Source organism: Dermacentor silvarum, chromosome 5 (assembly GCF_013339745.2).
Source record: "Dermacentor silvarum isolate Dsil-2018 chromosome 5, BIME_Dsil_1.4, whole genome shotgun sequence".
NCBI lineage: Eukaryota > Metazoa > Arthropoda > Arachnida > Ixodida > Ixodidae > Dermacentor > Dermacentor silvarum.
In genome coordinates, this window is record NC_051158.1 from 29,065,058 (window position 1) to 29,084,896 (window position 19,839).

Below are 19,839 nucleotides of genomic sequence, written 5' to 3' on the forward strand. Positions count from 1 at the left end.
GCACACACAGACCAATGCGCGCGCGCACGCACACACAGACCAATGCGCGCACACAAGCACACACACACACACCAATGCGCGCACACAAGCACACACACACACACCAATGCGCGCACACAAGCACACACACACACACACCAATGCGCGCACACAAGCACACACACACACACCAATACGCGCACACAAGCACACACACACCAATGCGCAATGCGCGCACACAAACACACACCAATGCGCAATGCGCGCGCGCGCACAATTCGGAAACGCAAAGCAGCATCGTTGTACCATTACAAAAGCACAGAATGCCAATGAACGTAAGAAGCAAGAATCCCCACATCAACCCAATGCTAGAGTCTGAGCAGTGTACCACTACGATGAGCTAGAACAGCATGTTACCTGGGTACCCCCGTCATACGGTCACAGCCACTGAAAAATATGCGACTTCATCAAGTGGCCGTCATCTTCGATAGGGTCGAACGAGCAACTCCAACCGGGATGTTAGATGAGCATTCATGTCACGCGACGTCGCGCTCTTTCTTGGGACTTCATAGTTGTGTGGCCTCGTCGAGGAAGCGAAGAACGTTTCCTGCAGCACGACGTTTTCGGGAGCAGCAATGCGATGAGTGGCGAGAGAAACGCCTACCTCCCTACGGTCTGCACTTGGTGTCATTGCATATTACACTGGTGGTACAGACCTTGACGGACGGCAGATGTCGAGACAAGGGTTGCAGACTGAAACAACAAACAGGCATCTTGTTAATTACCGGTCAGCACACCGTCGCAGTACGAGTCGGAACAATTGGATATACTTACATGCAGTCGACGTACTGCAGCACAGAAATTGCAAGCATCTTAATTCAGCAGGACACCAATAGCAATGAGGCAGGAACAGAAGTGACACGATGAGCCGTGGGACGACTGGTGCTGAACATCATCTGTGCGAGAGAGGGCCGGGTGCAGGAAAATCCGTCGCGTGCGTCTGGCATCAAAGGATGTGGACTGAAATGACAAACAGGCTTATTCGTAACCTGTGAGGACACCATCACAGCATGGGCTGGAAGAACTGTATATACTTACGTGCAGTGAACGCTCTGCAGGGCGGCTATTGCAGGCATCTTCATTCACCAGGACACCAGAAGTGAAGTCCCGATCAGCTGCTGGACGACAGGCGGGTACTGAACGTGATCTGGGCGAGACACGGCCGGGTGCAGGAACATCTGCCAGGGGCCAAGGCACAGGTTGCAGATCTGAAACGTAAAAAAAAAAGGGGGGGGGGGGCACTTGTTAAATGACGAAAGTAACCAGAAAGCACGTACTCACCAAGCGTCATCGCGCTGGAGTGGGCGATGGGACTAGTCCACGATGGTTGGCTTGTCAAGCGACGAAAGCACGGCGTGACACCACATTAGGACGAGAACATACGGAAAAAAAATGCGGCCACCCACCACCGTCTTCGCTGCAGCGCGCCGCGCTGCAGACCGTAGGCAACGTCCGTTCTTCTTCTGTTTTGCTGGAAGAAACCTGACACTAATTAATTCCGGGTGCAATTTACTTCCACATTTCGTGCTCGCCGACACGCGAAATTATGACCGGGAAGCAATAGCACTCGGAATGGGCCGATGTCCGTGTCGCAAACGAGAGAGGACCCCTGCCAGCTGGAGCCTGCACAGCGCGAGCTACCCTTCCTAGTGTTAGCTATAAGCCTAAAGCTACAATCGCCCCGCCCAGTCCTCTCCGCTTGCGTCACGACGACGACCCAATGTGGCAGCGGCCCTTCTCTTGCCAATCAGTCTAAAACAATTAACATTGCCAATTAGTTGATTTAGTAGCCGCGCCACCCTCGCAAGCTAGAATCGCACCTGGTGAATATAACTGCCGAAGATCAAACGTAGCGACGACGGTTGCTCCATTGTCCCTCAGAGAAGTGCCACGGTCACGTGGTTGCGTTGTTCCCCGGAGTAGTGACACGGTCACTTGGTTGGGTTGTTCTCGGGAGTAGTGACACGGTCACTTGGTTGCGTTGTTCCCCGGAGTAGTGACACGGCCACGTGGTTGCACGGGATTAACCTACGGTTAGGAAGACGGGGGAAAAAAATGAATGTCAACGGCAAGAGAGACGTGAAACGTACCGTATTTGCACGTAAATACCGCAAGGGGGGGGGGGGGGTTGTCTCGGACAATATGAACTACCGCCGCAGAATAAAGTAAAAGGACGGGCTCTGGCACTGTCGGCGAGAACGGCGTCGTCCATTGTGACACCCACTAAGATTATCGGACAAACAGCGGCTCAGTAATGCCCGCGACACCATCGAACACAAGGCCTTTCACGGATTGCGCGGCGATCCACCGTGCGACATTGAAGACCTGCACAACCGCGTCTATCGTCTTGCTCAGAGTCGCGATAATTGCGCCGTGACCACATTGATGCGGCACCAACAGCCGCTCTTTATCAGGAGAAGACTGCGCAAAATACACGGGCAGTTAATAGCTTGACGGTGAGCAGGCGAAATGAAAGTAAAAAAAAAAGCGAACGCTATATTCGTGTGACGAACTCAAATATAAGGTTACGCGTGTTCCGTGGCCACAAATGTCGAGGAAAAAAAAAAGAAAACGCGTTATATGCGTGCAAATACGGTAATTACGCAGCAACATATAAACTAGGAAATGGCCATCGTGTAGACAGAACAGCAAGAAATGGATACAGCCGCGTCACCCTAAGCTATATACGTATGGGGGCCCACCTTGTAGGTTAGCTGGGAGGCACGTGGCGACGACAGTTGCTTCGTTGTCCTCCGGTTGAATGGCGCAGTCAGTTCATTATCCAGGCGCACACAAGCAAAAGAAAACTTGCAGCAGGCGTGACTTAAAACAGCAACGGATGCGTTTTGCGTCGAGCGTGACGGCTCATGCGTGAGAAGGGATGAAATGGCCGCCGGGCGTATAGCATATGCATTCCAGGAGCACCAATGGGTCGTTCTAGCCTGGTAACTGTGCTTGCAGAAGTTGAGGTCCGACTGCAAAGCTTCGAGCACGCCTCACAGCCAGAACCCGGCGGTGAAAGGAGTCGGTGAAGTGGTAGACATGGGCGTCTAAAGCCGTCAATCGCTGGTTCAGCTGACACGGGCGACGGTATAGCAGCTAGGTACAGCGTCAAATTCAGTATGACGGGCGGGCCTCCCGGCGGCCGCTTCTTATATGTATATTTCACTGACGATTATCAGCTGTTCGCGCATGCGCTACTGCGCCCCGGCGTCTTTCCTTCGTGCGCCGTACACGTTATCACCGAGATCAACTCGGCGCAATCGCGAGGGCGCAAGAAAATATACATAGGTTGCACGGACGTCATCGCGAACGCCATCTTTGGGTACCAGCAGGTCGAGAAGGGGCGTAAGCAAGGAACACGACAGCATGACAGCAACAAAAAGCGCGTCTTGCGTCGAACGTCAGAGCGATAACAATGATAAACCGGTGAAAAACAATCGCCGTGAAAAAGCAAAACAGTTTGCGCGTGATAATACGTTGCACTGACGTCATCTTTGGGTACCAGCGTAAGCCCATAGCGTAAGCCCATAGCGAAAGAAATTCAACAAGAGGGGACACTCGGCAAAAACTGGCAACAGGAAACACGTCACCATACGTCACGCTATAGTATTGTGCCGAACGTTAGCTGCCGCGAGCATCGAAAAGAAGAAAGTGAAATTAAGTTAACATACATTGGCTTATTTTTTAAATTCCTTGCTGCGAAAACTAAAACGTTTTGCGTATAAATGAACTTAAACTTTGCGACTTATTTTTCTTGCCTTACCTATAGCGACAGGCCAATGACGCGCCAGATGCATGCGTCATCCGCCAGACACTCCCCCGAAGCGAGCGAGGGCGGCTGCGCGCGCCTTTGAACGCTCGCCCGCGGCGACCCGTCCGTCTCCTTTAAAAAAAAAAAAATGTACCCTGTTTTCTTGGGCTCCCGGCGTATTCTTGCGTTCCTTCTGCACTGGGACAAGACACCACTGCACTATTGGACTACGGCAAGGTGAGAAATATTGTTTTACAGTCTACGACACAATTAGGCTTACGGCACGGGACCGAGTCTTAAGACGCAGTTAGCGAAAAACAGCTCGGCCGTCCTGGCGCAGTTGAGTCAATGAATCGTGCTGGGACATGTTTCCGACGCTTCCTAGGGGATTATTGTAACTTATTTCGGTTCTGTTGAGGCACACTGGCCGCGCAGCGCGCTGTGTCGCAGTTAGCGATAAGCAGCTCGGCCGTGGTGACAAAGTTAGTTTTACGTGTAATGAATCTTAGGGGGACAAGTTTGTGACGTTTTGTGTGGCCCTGCAACAACATATACCTTTTTTTCGGTACTCACGCCTGTCGAAAACGCGATGGGCGATTGCCAAGAGTGATAACATGGGAGTGTGTTGCTGGCGCCGGCAGAACGTGCGAAAGATAACGCCGAGGAACATATCAGAAACTTGTAATTCGAAAATTCGGTCTTCTAAAGGACTGAAAACGGGCTTTGCACCCACGCATTCCTCTTGAGTGCGAGTAGAAGGCATTCTGTGAACGTCTAGCATGGTCCGGCTGGGGGCTTCTGTTGCGTTCGTCTCGGTGTATGTAGCGTACCGTCGCGTCGCCCGAGGCCAAGTTTTGGAAACGTGAAGTCGCCCGTGTATTTGTGCTGCCAAAGTGCAGGAAATAATGCCCGGAAATGGGGGAATGCTCGGAAATCAGATGTTTTCATATTTTACGGTAATGTTTGGGATGAGTCGGATATTTTCTACGCCATGTATAAAAGCGAATTGCTCTTGATTGTACTGCCGCCCATTCACCGCGCTTTCGCACGTTTCACCTCTACACGCAGTATTCTCATGTCTAAATACCAAACTGATACATGCTTGTAACATGCTGCTACATGCTTGTAAATGTAACATGCTTGTAATTTACTTTTTTTTTTCAGCTTATGCCGTCCGGTGGAGCTTCATACGGGAACTACTAGCTTACCTGGGGTCACAACGTTGGATGAACGCACAAAAAGCGCGGAACGAGCTTTTACATAGAGCAAAATAAATATTTCCTCATTTCACAAGGGGTCTTGTGTCTACTTTGTGAAATTGCACGTGGCACAGATTCTATGGGACTTGACAAGATCGTTCGCAATCATTTTTACCAAATAATAAACCGATTCCGCACGAAGACCGTGCGCGGCCGGGGAAAAAAATAAAAAAGAAAGCGCAGCCGGCGTGTTAGCTAGTGTTCAAAATGCGCGCGCCCAAAACCGAAAACGGAAGTGATTGATGCCGACCGCTTGGCGGCTCTATGGGAGTGTCCGCTCTTGTTGAATTCCTTTCTCTATGGTAAGCCGCTGGTTTGGGAATGTTCCAGAAGCGTCTACTTTGTTCGACAGCGGCGGGCGTGCCGCGCTGACGATTTTACGGTACCGCTTGCAGTCGAATCGTCTATCGACGCGGGGCCCGCCGACGCAACCACCACCGCGCACTTCACGCTGCCGTCCGTGCTTGCGGTCCCCTCTCGCAAACTGCGCGACTGCAACTTACGAGCGCGTACTTATATCACTGACGTGTCGGAATCCGTTTCGAGTGTTGTGATTCTCGATCTCATTTTATTGCAATTGCAGTTATTTGCACACTCCAGACGCATTTCCACCGTCGCCGTGATGTCCCGTATAAAGTCCAAGTGCGATAAATCGCGGCTGCGCGCCGTATGATGTGGGTGCGAGTGAAAGCGTGCAAAGGTGATATCAGAAGGATGTGGCTCGATCTCGCGTGCGCGCAAGAGTAGAAGGCGGGGAGGAACGCGCGCGAGGCAGCAGAAGGTGGAGGAGGCGTTCTACTTGGGCGGTGGCTCTGTATGACGCGCCTGAGCGCAGCGACCAGACGGCGCAAGGAATGTCTGTGGCCACGAATGCCAATTGGAATGTCTGTGGCCAACGGAGCGTGCGACCGAACACGCAGCACGCGCTGGACAAGCACAGTATTACAGCGCAGACGCGGTAGCTGAAGGCCAAATGCTGCAGTTCATCGTCGAAAAAGGGCAGACAAAATTATGACTGCTGTGCGACAACGGAACAATAACCAACGCTGTACACGCGCGTGTACGCACTGGTGACTATAGACGACTTTATATTCGACTCATGGGCGCCGCCATCTTGGGCTGTTACACAAACAATTTATTTTAATGAGAAGTCAAGTCACGTAACATGGTCATGAAACGCTGAACGCATTTATACAACTGTTTTCGTGCTTGCGAATCGACTGTAATACCGTACACTTTGTTGTTAAAGACAGAAAACAGCAACGTTATCAGAGCCAAGATGGCGGCACCTAAACGCTTCCGTAAAATGGTCTATAGCCAACAGGACCCGGATATCTAGATGGTGTTGCTTTAGCAGACGACGCCAGGAGCAAACCACACGAATGGAGCGAACAGCGGCGCGGCGCTGCGAAGCTTTTCGCGAGGTTTCGTTTCACTTGCATTGCCGCCGCGCATTTTCCACCGCTCCGAATATCGTCCTATGCGCAGGCTTTCCCGCACTAGTCCTCCACTGGTCACGTGGCAAGGCGGGCCGTCATTGGTTCGGAAGCGGTGCTGCCGCCGCGCTCTCCGCTCCAGCCGCTGTGCCGCCGCCACTCGAAAGAGGTTTCTGTGCCTTGGCGGCAGGAATCGCTAGCGTTTTCGCTTGCATGTGGTTCACATCAAAGTTTTTTTTTTCCCGAACTTGAAAGGGGAAGCCCACGGACATACGCAAAGTGCCTCGAGCGGTCACTCTCGCAGCAGTTTTGCGTGTATTCGCGGGCTTCTTTAGCGCTCGGAATAACACTTCTATATGTAACACGGATTGAGCAGCAGAAAGCTGTATCGCGAGTTTTTCATGCTGCTGTACAATTTCCTGGCTTACACTTTTAATCTAATAATATCTGAGAAGCTGATTATTTAATACCCCTGTCACACGGGCACCCGCGAACTCCTTTGAACTCCGTCGTCTTTATCTCGACAGGAGATGCGCTCGGTGTCACACGGTCTCCCTTTCGCCAAGGAAGTTTAATGGAGCTTTTCGCGAAGGGAGTTCGGCAATGACCATTACGGCTGGACGGAGCACTCTCGTTCCCAGATAGCTACAGCTGCGAAGAAAACCACGTTAATAAAATCGTCGTAACTGGCTCACTTACAAATTTTAGCATTATTATTTGTTTTACCTTTGGTTATACACCACGTAATTGGAGCTTTCAATTTGTTTTTAAGGACATGAGTGCCATGTACTCTCTACACCTTGCTTCGCCATCTCGCATGGGAAAGTGTCGTTCCGCCATTTCGTTGATCTCACCGGGAACACAGCACAAAATCACAACTCGAAGCGCGCACCGGTCAAACAACGTGACCAATGCGCCCATGCACGAATGCGAGAGCGAAATGTGGCCAGCATCGCTTTCAACTTCGATATGCTTGAAATACAAAAGTCTTGCGGTAACATACCGTAAACTTTCTCGCTGTGATTTTATTAGATTACATACTGCGTTAAAAAAAAAACTACTTATACTTTACTTTAACGGCGACTATATACGTGAAAAGTTGCACGGGGAAGTAAGCACAGCAGCGCCGTTTCTGTCCCATACGGCGCCCGTCGAAAGCTCGCACTGTGCCGTGTAGCACCGCCGCATCTCCATTGCCATAAAGAAATCTCCATTAGGGAGTTTCATGCTCAACGGAGTTCGCGGGTGCCCGTGTGACAGCGGTATCGTAGAAATTCAGTGACGGCAGGTTTTTTTTTTTTCCTGTTTCGAAAACTATTTTTTTAAGTACCTAAACGAGCGCCAACGCCGTACCATGGCGACTCCGAATGTATCGCGTGCGCTACAATTAGGTACGTAACATTTGCCAAGCGCGTGTCACAAGATCTTGTTGCGAATTGGTGTAAATAACACGTTTATGATCGAATGTCAACATCTTGACCTCCAGCAAGCCGTCGGTAACCTAAAAAAATCTGCGCCGTCCATACCATGCATGTGAATTCGCGGCGCGTATCAGCTATGACGTAAAAAGGCTGGCAGATGGCACAAACAATCATTGCTCTGAAGGTTCGATAGGGCATTACAAGCTACAAAGCCGCCAACATGCGTGCTTGCCAATCTTCTAAGCACGCGCGAAGGCTCGCTTGCCCTCGAATGCAAGCCTGTGGACGTACAAAACGATTAAGCGCGCCGAATACACCTCCAAATACACCAAAGTACACGTACTCGCAACTTACCTCGCATAGTCGTGTGGAGGGTGTTGGTCTGAAGTTCTTCCTGCCAATTCTATGAATCCATATGTCTTTCTTCTTAACCCGTCGCGCTTACCGGACGGTATCGAGAAGAGTCTCTTGCCTTTGCTGCAAGTATATTGGCATCCGAAGGCGCATCAAGTCATGGTTATGGAAAATGCCGTGAAGCGACGTCGTACTTGCCACAAAACTTAGTTCAACGCATTCTCAAACTGAAACAACACGGAAGAGCAACGGTACCAACGTGCGCTCCTCGCCAGTCGGTAGACGCTTATCAGGCGAAAATGGCGATGGAGCGTGAATCGTAAACAAACGCAGCCAGCGCCCGCGGGCGCGACGGCCCACGTGATGCCATTAGGCCAATACCGACGTGGCATCGGCCTCGGACAGGGCGTGCGAGGAGGAGGCGGCATTCTGCAAAGCGTGACGCTACTCTTCACATTGAGGGGTTTTAGCGTGGAGGTGCCTTATAACCGGAAATGAACAACGCGTTGGCGATGACGTGTGTCACGTGACATTTGGAGGAGCACTCGGCGAGGAGGAGAGACCAGCCGACGTGGAGAGTAGCGAAGGGGGACAAGGTACGCCCCAAGGGGTGTAAACTTTCTTTAAAGTGTAAAACTGGGTGTTTGGGATCAGCACTCTTCCTTATGACTGGACACAGTAGCAATATGGAATTATTGAAGCCAAAGTGCATTGAAATTCACTTTGGCTAAATTGATTCTAAATGAGTAGTGTCCACTATTGAAGCAATCTTGGCAAAGCTCTAGGGCTCTGAAGCTGGCGGTTAGAGAGTGTGGCACTAATTCTAGAACGTTGCCTCCGAGATTCTCAGCATGCCGCGGGCGCCACCGAGTCTCGGAGGTCATGCTGAGGAGACGAGCTGGTTCTCAACGTTCTGGGTTGTGCGTCATTTCCGGTGAGTCGTAATAGCGGCGCTTTTTCTCAGTTTCGGTATCAACAACGTCTATTTTTTGCAAGCTTTCCGGGACGCATCTAATCGTATTTTGTATCTAGGCTTTTTACATGTTCGAAAATTTTGTTGCAATTCGCTTTTAATATGTCAAAGCAACGCTTGACCAATCTAGCGGAGGGCTCCTGATTGAATTGAGCCACCTGAGGTTCGTTAACGTGCTCATAAGGCCCGGCAAACTAGCTTTTTTTATTCTGCACACATTGATATACAGCCTCTCGGACCGGGAATTGAACCCACAACCTTTCAGTCAGCAGGTAACGCAATGATCACGGAGCCGTCGCCGCAGGTTTCGTTACGCTAATTTTTTTTTTCAGCATTCGGCCCCATATCCCTCTCAAGTGCTGTTTGCGCCATTGTGCATGCTAGATATCCAGCGCATAAAGAAAGCAAAAGCACTGTGAAATTAATGGTATTTAAAATATATTGCACACATATTGAAACGCTTCTGAGTCGATCGGCGCTGCAAGTTTCAACGACATGTAAAGCGTTCTAATAAAAGGAGTTAGAAGGTGGGAAACTGGTTGTTTGGTCTCAGTCTTAAGTGTCATCTTGTAGTAGGTTAACTTATTTAATTGTTTCTCACATTTTTTTAAATCGGGCATATTTTTCAAGAGGCTGGGTAGGTGCATTCCAGGTTTGCTAGACATGAAATAGTTGGTCTCATATGTGAGGTGTGTGTAGAGTGTTCTCGCATGGAGTCAAAATTCTGCAAACTCAATGAAACTCGCGAATGAATTGAAAGCTCTTAATTCGTCTCGCAGCCGTATGCTTTTCATGATTCTGGATGTGCAGGAAGTGCGGTGAAACTTAATTTTGTATGGACACATTTAAGGAATCGAACTGGCAACCCTATGCTGAGAAGCAGGATGCTTAGTCCTGCTGTGTCAGTGTGAAATGTTGCACCGTCAATGACTTTGCCAACTTTTAGGTAGTCACAGCACACCACTTTCGTCAGTGATTGTAGGTCAAGCAATGTAGATTAATACGAATGGTCAGGAAGCAGATTCTGATAACACGTATCAGGATGGCAGCAATTAAGCGTCAGTCACAGATGTTGTGGCTTGTGCTCTTTCAAATAGGGCAATAAAGCTGTGTTCACACAATAGAGCAAATTGTGATTCCAACTTGCAGATTGCGTATCACGAGATCATACGTACGTTACCCGCTCCTGCTGTGTTCACTAGGACCCCGTGAAGCGATTCACGATATGGCCGAAAGCCAAATCACCGCTGAGATTGCCAGCGAGAAATACCGAGGTACTGATGGCGAAATGCGTTAGTCTGGCGGCAGCCATGTTCAGTTCAGTTCAAGTTGTTGGTTGTACGCGCGCGCAATAAACGCGTGGCGTTCACTGGAAGCTCGGTGGCTCCCAATGACCACGTGAAACGTTCCGATGCATTGAAGAGCAAGAGCAGGGTTCTGCCGTGCACCACTCTTGCCTGCTTTTCTCGATGCGCTGTAACACTAGCTGCGAAGTTATATCCGATATACGTCATTTGTCACGTGACTGATTTGTCCTCGATCACGTTCGCCGTGTGAACCCTGCTTTTGGCGTAACCTGCAGCCTGTGTGAGATTCTACGTGACAACCCACCTGTCACACCCGTTCGTCAAAATCGATAATGGTGCATCTGTAAGACGGCCAAGCTTTATCGGATGCCTGTGACTCGGAGAGAAAGTGAAGAAGCAATGCAGACAGTGAGCTTGTGGAATTTGTTATTTTAATAATGACATAACAAAAAGAAAAAAAAAGGCTTGTTCCCCCAGCGACACATTTCTCATTTGAATTAACAGGATCACAGCTTACTCGCTTCGGCCACAGAGCGAGTCACACCTTCAGCCACACGCGTATTCCACAATCGGCCACCAACTATTAAGGCCAGCAACAGCGTTATCTCAACCATTTCCGGCACACTTGAAGTTTGTCTTCACCATAACCCCCGCGAAACGGGCTTGACAGAAGATGCCGTTTTCAGCACTTAACAAGCGCGTTACTTCGAGGAGGCCGGAAACTGAGTGCAAGCATTCTTCTACCTAGCCGTGTCGTCTGTCGGTGTGCAACTGAACATCTCGGCTGATAAGCAGGGAGCACTGAGAGAATTCTGGAACAGGGTTCGCAAACATCGTCCCGACTTTTCGAGACGTACGTGACAAATAGGCCAAAGGCAGTAAGGCAAGTCAACAGTGGGTGACCCTATCCAGTGTGCAACTGTGTCGAGAGAAGCTAGTCGAGTGACACGTATGTGGAGCGAAGCAAGAACACTGGGAACGGTACGTGAGGATGTGAAAACCTGTACAGAACACTGCATTTCACACACCCAATCACGCTGACTAGAGTATATGTCACCGGTGCACTCTCCGTTAATTGTAATATAGAAGACCTAATTTTTTGGGGGAGGGTAGGGTTTTGGTTGTTGCCAAGAAGTAGAATTGCACTTTGCCTTATGACATTTCGCAGAGATTCGATATGCTGGAACGCAAATGTGAAAGCAAAACATTCCACGCAATCATCCTGTTGTCTGCGAACGCAGTTGTGTTTTCAACTGCACTTCAAGCACGTGTTTTTACCGCGCTTTATGTCAAGTCGACACGAAGCTAATCTGTGCTGCTGCTTCTGTACAAATGCCAGGGAACGGCATTCTGATCCCCACCTCCGGGAGGCTGCCAGTTAGCAGTCTGATTGGCTTAAGCACTGAAAGTAGATCGATCGGTTCAGACGTAACGATAAGTGTGTGAGCAGTGGCCGTCAATGGCACTGGTACGTCCTACAAACTCTGGGATCTGTTAATGAACTAGTGCCTCAGATTGAATATTTGTAGAACTTCTACGGGAGCGTCTTCTAGAAACTTCTGTAACGAAACACGTCATTGGTAGGTAATCAACAGTGGTCAAACAAGGAATATCCCTGGAAGTGATACAAGTGGGCTAGTATTTGTCAGGGGCCCTGACAAAGACAAGTCCTTTTGTCGAAGCGTTGGCTGCAGTGACCTCTCTTGTTCAACCACTGTTTATCACATCGTCTCCACCGTCCTGTGAACACCTGTCTTGTCATTAGAAAGTAGGCTCACTACAGTTGTGTAGGAGCTACAGCTGTAAGAGTGATTCTAGCACTGTTCATCCTAACTTCTATTCTGCTATGAACAATTTCTTGGCATTTTATGAATATATATTCACGCACTTGTCAGCAGAGCAAATGTATTACAGAGAGACGGTGACGAAAAGCGTGGTATGCATATTTACGGTTTTCGCTATACGTCGTGAATGGGCTCTATTACCTCTGCTACGCCAGCCAATCGGAGCACACTTCTGGAGGATAGTCTCCGCAGGGATGAAGATCAGAATACAGCCCCCGAGTTGTACATAGCGAGTGCACGTCTCCTTTATGAACAGTTTGGCCAGTCGCACAAAAATTCAATTGCCATAACGAAAACGCAGTGTCTGCAGACAGATATGGGTTTGGTAACACCAAGCAAATGCAGATCAACACAACAAACAAGGCATTCACGAAACGCAACTTGCAGAAATGGCGATGCCGTGTCACGGCGGGTTTCAAAGTAAAAGTACAATACGTCTACGTGGTTCCTTGGCGTTCGCTACACCACTGCTGGAGAAGCGAACCTCGGAAACTTAGCGATTTTTTACTAGTGCTCAGGAACAAACATTCGAATACATGTGAAAAGAAAGTGACGGCTATCAGTTTATGACTTTCGCTGGGCAGCTGCGCTTGCAAGATAGGTCTGCTTGTTTATAAGTGACGACACACAAGAGTCATCAAACGATTTTTAGTTGCAGCAAGACTGCACACATATTGAACATCACAGTTGGGGATAGGCAGTGAACAAATGCAAACAACGGGAGGGCTGTGACAGAACAGTTCCGACAAGAGTTATTTCAAGATTTCAGAGAAGTAGAGGTCTGGCTATACAATGGCGTGCAACAGCTAAAATGCGATTCAAAGCACCTGCTAAACTCCCGGAGGTGTGTGTCCGATGCACACAACTTGTGACAATTCGCACACCAGTGTTGCATAGCAATGAGCTGCGTGAAAACTGGCAGCACACTGTCTCTTGCAGGAAAGTACCCTGCATTGTGCTCAGCAACTCTACTTACTTGCACTGGATCCTTTGTTCCATAGGAAAAAAAAAGAAGCCAGAATTATAGAAAAAAAAAAACATCCACATGTCATCTTTTTTGGGTGAAATCAGCGTACATTTTATGTGTTTTATTTACAACCCTCTAGTGGCGATTCAAAATACTGGTTAACTTGAACAATTATCAAAATACTGGTCGGCCTTTTTTGTTTTTAATGCATATTTAAGTTGCGTAATTCCAACAATGATTTCGTTTCGTGCATTTTCTTTATCCCTGGTCATAACAATGCTGCTGAAAATGGTGGAATAGAGGAAGGCATTCGTAAGGCATGAATAGTAATGTGCCCGCGCTTGATATTCAGGTTGTATACACTGGTGGGCGCGACTACAAGAGGGCGCCAGCGATCCAGCCTAATGCCAGATATTAAATGATGTGTGCCCTAAAGAACCAGTCGGCTGTACGTCCACATCTGTGTCTATTTAAAGTAACGATGACAAGGGACAAACATGCACTACCTGTCTAATCGTATTATAGTTTGTAATTTTATTTCAATTTCAACCAAGCTCAATTGGTTCTAAGAGAAATCTGTGGCCCCTAGCAGTTTGAATGAGCATGAGTCGATCATACTTAAGTCCAATGCCTTCGTCTTCGTAAGGTGCTCGACTGAACTGGCAAGAATTAACTTGACACTCAACAGCACATAGTTGGAGAAAGCTTAACAGCTGGGGCATTACAATGACGTGGTTTGTAGAAATAGCGATGGCCTGAAAGAAAAAAAAAAGAACTTTGCATGCAACGCTGCTGTGACTTGACAGCCCAATGAAAACATGGCAGCTGGTAATGATGTTCGAGCTATGAAATTGTATGAGGCACGAGGGAATTCTAGCATCACGTAGCAAAGCCCGAAAAAGTGGCCGTGTGGTGTTCAGGGAGGCTCGTGGTTTTGAAGCTCTCCAACGACACCAACTGAAACGTGCGAGAAATGATGGAGTGGTCCCAAGGAGATGTGTCATTGGTGCCAACAAAGAGAGGCTACGTTGGCCTGAGGCATGTCTTTACACACTTAGAAGGTCAGGTTGTTTTGACGATGGAAAACAAGATGCATCAGAGAACTTTAGCGAACAAGAGACAACGCTTTTGACAACAGAACGCTCGGCTTAAGTCTGAATAGAGCTCGATCACACTTACGAACTTTAACCTGCTTAGCATACAGGCCTGAGAGAATGTACTGTCCGCATGACTTCAAACGCGAACTAGTCAAGGACGACAAGCACGCGTTGTTGATTTTTCGATTTCGGCTGCATTTGGTTTCGCTCGCAGTTTCGGTTGCAGTAAACGTTTCAGCTGTGTTTCAATGTCCGTTTCTCTTCTTGCTCAAAAGTTCTAACGTATTGTTTTAGGGTGACACGCAGAAAACATCTCGGAAAGGGCATATGAGAGCACACAACCTCTGTGCCTCCTGTGGTATTTTACATCTATCCGTGTGCTTTGTGGGCACCCACCGTTCAGTTCATACAGCATAACAGCATAAACTTCACTTCTACGTCACTTTTAACAACTGACAAAGATGGAACTCGCATGAGGATCGGTATAGGCATGTCGCGACAGACCACAATCGTGTGGATACACACATAGAACAACGGTACCGCAGTCGGCCAGCGAAGCAAACTATACCGCAGAAAGCACCGCCAATTGTACATGCCACGTGAAACAATCCTTGCTCACGAGTACGCTTTGCAGGACACTCGCACACTCGGAGAGGAAAAGAAAGAATGCCTGGAAGGAAGGCGGGTGGGGGTGGTGCGCGCTTCGTTTGCGTCGGAAATTCAGGAAGCCGCTTTCCTTCGCAATGCTTTGCAGGGGTCAAGCCTGGTTGATAACCCCGAACGCATACGTTTTGCGACTTCAGGATATGCGGTGAAAAGCGTAGCGTCGGCGCCCTCTGGTGACGGCAGCAGCGACAACTGAGGAAGGCAACAACACGCAAGCGACGACAGCGCGAAAGTGCACGACACACGTGGTTTTTTTTGCTGAGCCCAGCAGGAGAGGAAAGGGGAAAACAACAACAACAACAACAACAAAAAAGAAAGAATGTCCTTTCCGGGAATCTCTTCCCACTTTAGGAAGCGACTTCGCTCTGTGGCCTTGGCTTGCATATCTTCTCCTTCTGCGTTTCGAGTCACCCAAACACAGCACTGTGGGACGCAGCAAATGCTCGTTATAACAACAACAGCACAAATGAAACTATTGAAGATGCGTGTTTTTTTTCTCTCTCTTTCCATCATCGCTACGGAGACACATATAAGCCTTTGCAAGAGGAGGGGGTTTCACAATGTTTCGTTTACAGCAATCATAAGATTTCTTTGCGTTTGCAGTTTTTTTTTTTGTAGCGTACTCAGCATTTTATATCAAACTTCTAGAGACTCTACATGCACCTTTGCTCCGATGAGGCGGGGGGAGAGTTCCTCTCGTTTTTTTTTTCTTACAGAATTTACACGATAAGAAGATCTAGCGTACAACTCGTTTTAAAGTCTGTGGCTGGATGTCGCTTTCACTTGCCTGCGCGCGCGGTTACACGGTGAAGAAGATTACGAAAGTGTCGGTGTGGCATCCGGACTGTGTGCATGTGGGTGCGCATGAGGCGGATTTATACAAAGTGTGCAGCGTATCTTTTTTTTTTTTTTTTTTAGTCGTCGCGGTATGGCCAACTTGGGTTTGGAGTTGGAAATAATGCTGCTGTATGGAGCCTAGCAACGGAGGGACCCAGAGAATGGCACCTTGGTTTCACGGAGATATGACGGTGGCTGGTCTTCTAAAAACTAATTTTGTTTGACGTCGACGAAGTCGCTAGATTGTTGTTCTTCGAAAAGAAGGGAAAGAATAAATTGGCACAGTCATTTGTCAACATTTTTGTGCACTGCTTTTCTCCTGTGTTTTTTTTTTACGGCTAGCGAACGCAAACTTGAGAGAGAGAGTGAATTCGTCGAACCAATATAAATAATAATTTTTGGAAATTCCTGAATTCCGGTATCAAATGTATTGATTGCAAGCAAACTACAACTGCCAGAGCATTTCTAAGTTAAAAGAAAAAAAAGAGAATAATAAACACTGAAAATGTTCAAGTTAGCAGGGCTTCCGCAAAATCGCGAGATCGAGGTCTCAGCATTTGGTCTCACAGCTGCGCTAGCATGCCCGACTTTTCTTTGAGCCTTAGAGACGTTGCCCAATCGAGCGATGGCAATATTCTGCGGGCAAAGTTCAGTGCTGAGAGAGCTCGCCATTCGTTCGATTGTTGAGTGCATGACTGAACACCGTTAAACAACAACACGTTAAAACCATGTACGACATCGTACGAGTCAGCAGAGCTTTTTTTTTTTTTTCGATCTGCGGCGCTCAATAGAGCTACAGCACTCGACAGAGGTGTCGAGATTTTGAAAACTATATTTTTATGACTTCTGCTGCTGCTGCTGCTGCTGCGATTCCGTTTTACGTACACATTAAACAACGCGGTGACTCCTGCTTAGGCAAACCACGACCCAGTGAAAGTTTCTCTAGCCTTGTGTGGAAACAGTCATTCAGTCGGACCCGAACGGCTCGAGCGTACTCGAACGTACGGGCGGTACTCAAAACGTGGCCATCAGATTATTTGAAACAAGATACTTCTTGTCTACTGTACACGGGGCGTTCTACCATTTGCGATGCAGGCAGACTACCAACACGAGTGCACCGTTTGCTACCGGGGCAAACGAACGGCAACATTTATAAAACTGCCTAGTGTTTTTCGTATCCTTGATTAACGTACGTAATTCAGCATCTCACTAAAACATTAAAGTACGAGTTAATTCCACGCTATTAAAAAAACAAAAGACCATAGATACTATATATTTATATATATATATAAATGATTGCTGGTGAGTATGATGCAAAGGCAAGGTCAGCACCATTCTCGGGACTAGCCTTACCTTAGATTGGCAGAAACATATATTTTTGACCCAGTGAGTCGTCTCTCGCTAACATGGCACATGTGGGCTGGTTTAACAACTCGGGTTGTGAAAAAATACGAGCGGCTTCAACACGCAGGGTTTAATCTAAGCACACCTGCTTCTCCTCCTTCTGGTGGCTCTACAGTGTCGTCATTCACTTTTCTTTTTGCCACTCCTCTACCGAAAGGAGCACGGAAACCAGAATGACTAACAATATTTCTTCAGGCTTTGTTCTAAGGAGCAAGACACCGTCTAGCTCACAACAAGATCGACTGAAGGCCTATTATTTACCATTCATATTTGAGCAGAAGAAACACATAGCAGTTTATAGAACAGTTCCTAAAAGGTGAAGCTGAGTAGTGCGACAAGAGTTGACAACAGAGTTGTAAACCCAGTGCGACGTAAGATGCGACCCGAATTTTGTTTCTAAGAAACCATTAACCCTTCAGTGGTGCGGCGGAAATGAGGTGTCGGCCAGTTTCTAAATCGAGCGAACGAAACATCGCGCGTTCTTTGTACGAAAACTGCCGTGACAGTTGGGCCTTCGGGCAAATGCATCTTGATACAAGTCAGGCGGCTGCGAAAAGAAAAAAAAATCTTGTGGCACGAAACAAGCAGGGCTCCGAACGTGCGACTACGACAATACGAGCTGAAAGATCGCAACCGGAGAAAAAAAAAATATGCCACCGATCAGCTGGACAGAAATTTCCGTGTCATCACAGCTCACAATAAACAACAGTCAAACGAACAAACAAACAAAACAGTAGAAACGAGGTTAACATTGGCAGGCACCTCGCGTGGCTCATTCATTCGCCTCTCACATGCATCTTGGTCAGCAAACGGTTCTGAAGGAAAAAAAAAAAACTATGGAAACAAAGTATGTTGATAGTGGGACACGAGCTCGGCTTAAGAGTCTCTCTCTTTCGAGGTTTTTGCACGGAGCATCAAGCCGGGCTTGTAGCGTGGCCCGACAGCCACGTGCCCCCACTTTCACCCACGCAGGAGGAGCAAGCGTCGTAGTTGACAAAACAAACAGTACCGAGAGCGCTGTGCTGGGGACAGTAAGTGTGCTGTGAAGGTGTCCTCCTGCAGAAATCCCGCCGCACGCGGCGTCCTCCTCGGAGACATATCCCTTTGCCACTCTAGCAGGCGGCTCAGCAGGGACTTCTCTTCACACGGCACGAGAGAATTACAACTGGTTCTAAGAGGTGACGCTATGCCACGGTCACGACACGGAGTCACTGCCGGGCTGGACTCCAACAAGGTCACCATTGTTCTCCTCGGCGACAACAACGGGCGCCACAGTCGTCGCGTCGCCGGCAGCGGTCGCTGTGGTCGTTGGCGTTCGGGCGTCGGCGTCGTCGTCCTCGTCGTCAGTTGCGTCGGCACCCACTGTCGTTCGCAAAGACGACGGAAACTCGGCTGAAAACGTCCAAGACGTCGACTCACTCGAGTCGGGGTCGACCGCCTTGCTCAGTTCGGGATAATTTGGGAGCAGGTAGCGAAGCTTGGATGTCGATGTGCTTGTCGTCTCCGAGTCTTCGTCGGAACCCGAAGGCGATGTGCTTCCACCAGTCAAGGTGGACCTCGACGTCTGCGGAGGCTCCGCAGCAAACCGTTCAGATTCAGCGGAGTCGCTAGACCCCGGCTCTGCAGTTCCCTGTGCCTCGTCCGGACCTTCCCCTTCGGTCGGCGTGGTCATTTGCAGGTTTTCAGGCTCTAGGGCACACGATCGCAAGTCTGCAACGGCCACTTTTTCGGTTGATCCGCTGTCGGGTGATGCGCGTCGAAGGTTGACGTCAGGCGGAGGAGCCATTGGTTCAACACAGGCAAGCGCAACGTCGGTGACATCGATGTCTTCAGGTCCGACTCCTGAGGATGATGATGATGAGAAGCTCTTTTCTCTGGACATGACGTCCGGTTGGTCTGGAATGCAGATGTTGATTACCGGTAGCGTTGATGACGTGGACTCGCCACCTGAAATAGTGATAACAGTCAGGCTCTCCTCTGTGTATATATCAGGTTGCCAATTATCGAAACAATGAAACTGAACTGCACACGAGTGCTTTATGTCTTCTAAATTTGGCTTTTAAAGAAGGACGACATATTTAAATCGAAATTTATTCACCAGAATCTTTAAACTGAAGTTTTAGCACAGGCACGCAGGAGTCAACAATGACGACTCCATATAGAAGCGAAAAGCAAATTGCATATGCAATCATTGCTTTATGTACTAAACGAATAACTGAAATCTGCCAAATAACGCTAAGCTAGAAACAAGATTGTATATAATCAACACGTCCATCGCAAGTGTGCTGCTGTACGATTACGAGTGATCGTCGGTATAAGCTCCACCTGTGTGAACCTCACAATTAAGAATATATTTTACTAACATTACTTCGAATAACCGATGGCATATTGCACACGGGGAGACGATATCACAACCACTAGTCAGTGTTCTGAGTTGAGCTGAGACTCCCTCAACTTGGTCTGCGAAATTAGAAACTCTAT

The 19,839-nt window shown here is 48.4% G+C and overlaps 1 protein-coding gene and 1 long non-coding RNA gene across 2 annotated transcripts in view; both read right to left on the reverse strand.

Moving 5' to 3' along the window:
* Positions 1–214: 214 nt before the first annotated feature.
* LOC125945320 (uncharacterized) lies at positions 215–2,925 on the reverse strand. The gene is made up of 4 exons (XR_007466814.1): positions 2,742–2,925; positions 1,078–2,067; positions 814–999; positions 215–732 (listed from the first exon to the last, which is right to left on the reverse strand). It is a non-coding gene; the product is annotated as an uncharacterized LOC125945320 (long non-coding RNA).
* An 8,027-nt stretch (positions 2,926–10,952) lies between these two features.
* Positions 10,953–19,839, reverse strand: part of LOC119453202 (voltage-dependent T-type calcium channel subunit alpha-1G-like) — a 368,827-nt gene continuing 359,940 nt past the window's right edge. The window contains 1 exon segment of the mRNA XM_037715224.2: positions 10,953–19,305. Within this exon segment, the coding sequence (XP_037571152.2) occupies positions 18,554–19,305 (752 nt within the window). The 3' untranslated portion in view covers positions 10,953–18,553.